Source organism: Belonocnema kinseyi, chromosome 6 (genome assembly GCF_010883055.1).
Source record: "Belonocnema kinseyi isolate 2016_QV_RU_SX_M_011 chromosome 6, B_treatae_v1, whole genome shotgun sequence".
Taxonomy (NCBI): domain Eukaryota; kingdom Metazoa; phylum Arthropoda; class Insecta; order Hymenoptera; family Cynipidae; genus Belonocnema; species Belonocnema kinseyi.
Genome location: NC_046662.1, coordinates 98,076,455 through 98,081,800, shown reverse-complemented (window position 1 = coordinate 98,081,800; position 5,346 = coordinate 98,076,455). Strand labels below are relative to the sequence as shown.

The 5,346-nt window shown below is 30.6% G+C and overlaps 1 protein-coding gene across 1 annotated transcript in view; it reads right to left on the bottom strand.

Moving 5' to 3' along the window:
- Positions 1-4,487, bottom strand: part of LOC117175513 — a 265,411-nt gene extending 260,924 nt beyond the window's left edge. The window contains exon 1 of the mRNA XM_033365220.1: positions 4,265-4,487. Coding sequence (XP_033221111.1) covers positions 4,265-4,487 — 223 coding nt within the window. The remainder of the gene's footprint in view (positions 1-4,264) is intronic.
- Between the last annotated feature and the right edge of the window lie 859 nt (positions 4,488-5,346).

The window sequence follows — 5,346 nt, the reverse complement described above, 5'->3', positions numbered from 1 at the left end:
AAATTAAATGAGATTTTATTACATTTTTACAATGAAATGTGTATTTTCGACGTGAGAAATTAATGATTTTGTATCAATTTATAAAAAAGCACACAATCATGTAAGCCGTTAGGGTTCGTTCAGATATTATGTTACGCACTTTATATGTGTCATAAATCGATGTTATACGTAACTCTCTCATTATGATCTTAAGTCACATGTTTCATTATATTCAATAACTGCGTTTCTCTAAAAATTTCTTTCACTTTGGACATGTTATGATTTGTGAGATGTAATGAATAAGCCATTTATTTAGGAAGGACAAATAATTTAAGTATTTATTAGTTCTGAAAAACTACAAAAGAAATTAAGTATAAGGAAAGCATTTAACACTTTTTCGAATCATCATATACATTCTTATGAACTGACATAAATCATCAATCAGTCACATGAGTGTATTATATAATTATATTTTTGATCAATATACTTAATTATTTGTTAAAGTGAAGTCAAAATCAATTTAACTAAAAAAAATATTTTTTCATTTCAAAGCAGATGAACCAATGTTTTAACCTGGGTCTAAGTATGGGGCGGACTTGACGTTTTCTCCCAACCATATAAAAAAAGTTCAGAGAACAGACCAGGCTTTTTCAGAAAGTCTACTATGTAGGCTTGTACCTGTGATACAAAAACTTTGCCGAAATTTGAATAGTTGTCTTTTCTCTTCAAAAATGATTAGATTAGTAATCTTAGGAAAATTGTGCTTTTATCATTAAAAATATGAAAGTTTTAGAAAAAACTTCAAAACAATAATGTTTTGCATTATCTTTCTAATAAACTACTTGCAAAAAAATTAGAAACCGTTTTATAGAAAAAAGATTATATAAATGCGATTTAAGAAGTTCTGTCATTAACCAAATGTACTTTGTTTTTCTTATACCTGAAGGAAGTTTTTGTTTAGTTTTTTCCATGATTCAGTGTGAAATTTCATAGAATTATTTTAACGAATTTATCAGACTTTAGAAACAAAATAAGGAAAAAAAGGTACATTTTCTGATCACACTACATCATTTTTTGTTAAGATTCAGAACTCTGAAGGAGATAATAACATACAAGTACGAATTTTTGGAACAATATAAAAAATATTTTCATTATTATATTTCCTGGGCAACAAAGTAGTCATTATAAAATGAACTGAGCGGCATGGTTAACAAAAATCCAGTATTTATTATATAGTAGTACTACAAATATCTTTCCATTCTTATCAAATTTTTGTACATAGTTTGCAAATTAATTTCTACTATTTTTAGGGCGTTTTTTCAACAAAAAAATTGTTTTTTTGAATATAAATGGCTCAATAGCATTTTTTTCATTGATATTAATAATATTTTGTTACAGATTTTTAAAAAAGTTCTTTGTTTCTAATGAAATAAGAAAATAAAACATTAGGTATATTTTTAATCTCTCAAATCACGTTAGATAAACTTACTGAAGTTTCAGTAACGTGTACTGAAAATATTGGTCGTATTTGGATTGAGGAAGCAGTGAGAATCGTTTGATCTAGCTGTGAACTCTTACCGATTTCCAATATATTTTCATTGATAGGAATATTAAAACAGTCAGCAATTTGCCCTTATGGTAATTATTTAGAAACTCGGCTTTTACAAATTTTTTATTTACCGGTCTGATTTCTTTTTAAGTATCTTACTTTCTACTCCAGGAACTAATAATAATTTTTCAATAATAATACGTAAAACTTAATGTTTCAAGATTATGTGGAATATTGTAAAAAATGTGAGTAATGAAAGCGAAACACGTAATTTTAAAGTTTTAAATACATTAAGGGGGCTGGAAAGGAGGTGTGTGATTCAGAACTAACCCCCTTTCTATTTTTAGATAAATTAATATAACAGCTTTTATAAAAGTTACTTTTATCTTCGAGTTTTAAGTGGAAATATGTAACTTTTTTAAGGTGCCACTATTAATTTTAATTTTTAAATTAAACAGAATATATAAAAAAAGCATACCGAAAAAATAATTATTCGGGAAGGTTGTAATTCTAGACAATTACTTGGGTTTCAATGCCCTTCCGGTTTAAAATCATGATTTAAAAAGATTATTATTGAAGATTTTCAAAAGTAAGAATTTTATAATTCGATTAGGATGCGTGCTTTAAAAATTTGCATTAACGAATTAACTGATAAATCACTCTCACATGAAAATATTTTTTTTCATTGATAATAATTTGTAATTACACGCAATCATGGCGTTTCATCATTATAGATTAGAACTTTTAATATTATGCCAGTTCGATTAAAAAGAAGTTGGAAAGCGATGTTATTTGTCTGAGTTTCATAATAATTAATAATTAATATATTGAGTGAAATGTTACAAATTACATACTTCAGACCATAGGCCCATTATGTAAATTAATTTCTCTTGCTTATTCGATGATAAAATTTATCATAAAATGTAAACCTATCCGTCCTAGTTTTTTCATGGTAATTCCAAGTAACATACCTGGGTTTAGTGTGGTTACCCGGCTTTAATATAATTAACTATGCGAATTTAATGAGCACTTTGCTTTTTCCTAAGTTATCAAATAAGTTTTATTAGCTTACACAGAGAAGCATTGTATATATAAATATATATACCAAACTCTCGCTCTCAGTCACCCCGTTTTCGGCCTTCTTAGAACTGTTGGCTCCCGCAGTTTTGCAGGGGAGTAGCGCGAAAGCGTTTGCAACATTATGTATATATGGATATATATTCCAATTGGAAACGAGTCAGGTAACCTCACTGTTTACGGTTCTATGCCCCCGAAATCAGTCCAAAGCCATTTGAAGGCCAAAGCTAAAATGTTCTTGAGCTCATTTTGAAGCTCTTTTTTCACTGTATCAAAACAGCTTATGAGTTAAATCGCAAAAATTTTATTTTTAAATTGCAAGAACTTGAAGTTGTAGCATAAAATTTAGAAAAATTGCAAAATTATTTTTGGTAATAAAAATATTTTTGTAAAATATATTAAACATATAATCATGAAATTTCTATGTAATTTCCTCAAAATATATATTTATTTAACCTTTATTCTGATTTGTCTGCGGATAAGATGTTCAAAATGAGCCCAAGAAAATAAAAAAATGTTGATTATTTCGGAATTTATTGAACGATTAAGAAAACATTGAAATTTACACTATTTTTGCAATATCTACTTAAAAACTATATACATATATATAGCTTTCTTTAAGATCTCATAATGGAATAAAATGAAATGAGAAGTCATTCATGGAGGATGATATATGAGAAAAGTGCAGAAGTTAAATACTGGATATAAATCTTGAAAGGGATTATCTGCGGTGTTATCGAATTAGACTCAACTTCTGCTTTCACGTTTTGTCAGTAAGGTCCTAGAAATAAGTCCCGAGTAGGTGCTCAGGTTAAGCTCGTCAGATTAAAGTTAAAGCCATGTTATCGGGGCCTGGAACACTTTAAGCTAGGTGGAATATTTTCATGAAACTGGTAGTAACAAGCACCATGAGTTTATAATTATTTAGTACCAACATTAAAGATAACGAAAACCCTACTTTGGAAAAATCCTAATTGAGCTGGAACTGTATTCAGAACCTGAAGATCAAAAAATTATTTCCTCTTATAATGTAGTCAGCACTTTCTTAGATTATTAAAACTAATCTATAATTATTTTTTAAATCGTGAAAAAAAGGTCTTTGCAATTTCAGACAAAATTTTTTGAGATAATATATTTACATATTGAAATAAGGTTATCAACTGAAGGGTACCACGGCATAACCATGTAGGTAAAATTTTTTTAAACACGCTTTATTGGCTTTAGAGTTCTATAAAATGCTACCGGACATTGTGGCGAAAGAATGTATGAAAATTCTAATCGAAAGTGGGTTTTTAAAACTTGTGGTTTTCCATCGATAGCTCTTCTCTGCGTATAATGCCGTAGAATTTGCCACGAAGGAGCTTGCCAGCATGTTCCTTTAGTAGACGCGAATGTTCTGCTTCCAGTACACGACTTTTAAGGCACTAGGCCATGCGTAGTGTTGCTTGAATTAAATGAATCAAAAACGCTTCTCTGCTGTCTTATCTGCGGTTCGGTAGAGACACGCCGCAACGTTGACGACTTCATGTTGGTGTACAAGTCGCATTAGAGAATTTGTACTCTTTAAAACTGGCAGACTGTAGCTGGAACCGTTCTTCTATGAAGACACTCTAAGCTCAGCAAACCTTTAACCCCTTTATCTGGGGTGAGGTTATATACGAGATACAGAAGATCTAGGATGATGACTTCGATGGACTGTCATCATCTTGCGGGTGCTTCGGCCAAGTTGCTTTAACTCATACACGTTCCATTTTACTGCACCAAACGTATGAAGCAGTATAAGAACGGCCAAAATATTGGGCACCTGGATCTTATTCTTCTCAGATAGTTCGGAAGCCCACATTTTTCTGAGAATTTTGCGATACCTTTTCTCAAGGGCCATTTTTAACACACGCTCATCTTGGGTTTCCGCTTGTGGTATTCCAAGTTATGCAAATGTTTCTTATTTGTTTCTTAATTGCTTATTATTATTATAGTTCTTCAATATTATTATTTTCCATTATTATTTTCTTTGCTTTTTTACCTTTATATAACTGGAAATTTGATTGATCTTTGATACTAACCTAGGGCTCTATTCAAAACTGAAAATAGCTTCGATAACTATATCAATTATCTTAGCTTCGTCCGGAATTTCGAGGTCAGCTTAGTTCGCTTTGGGTCAAGTTGCCGAATCTTAATTGCTGAGTTCTAGAGTATGCGGAAGCGGTTGGTGCCGATATCACGGTATTTATTTCCTTACAATAGAAGTCTGACAATTTCCTTTTCTTTCTCCACAGAATTAGTCAGCCACTCATTGCCTTCATTTTGTTCTTCCTCTCTACAGGACATTTTTTCTCTTTTTCTTTTTACTTTACTCGTAATGGGTATCGGTTTACAGTTACCTAAAGCATTGCACACTTACTGGATCCTAGGCTCTCAGCATGTACTCGTTACGCCAGATGCTATTAGTGAAGGCAACGTAGACCAAAAAAGTATGTTACATTACTAAGGTATTGTTTATTTCTATCTTACAAACTAAAAATAATAAGTTCTAAGAGGTATTTGGGGTATATGACTAGTATTTGAATTACAAAAAGTCTGAACATGTAATCTTTACTTAATTTTTACAATTTTGAATCCCATTCTTCATCTTCTAGTGAATTTTAATCATTATCAACTGTTACTGGCGGACAATTTTATGTAACCATTTGTATTTTATGTAAATCTGAAACAGAATTTGTAATGTGTAGTAGAGAATTCAA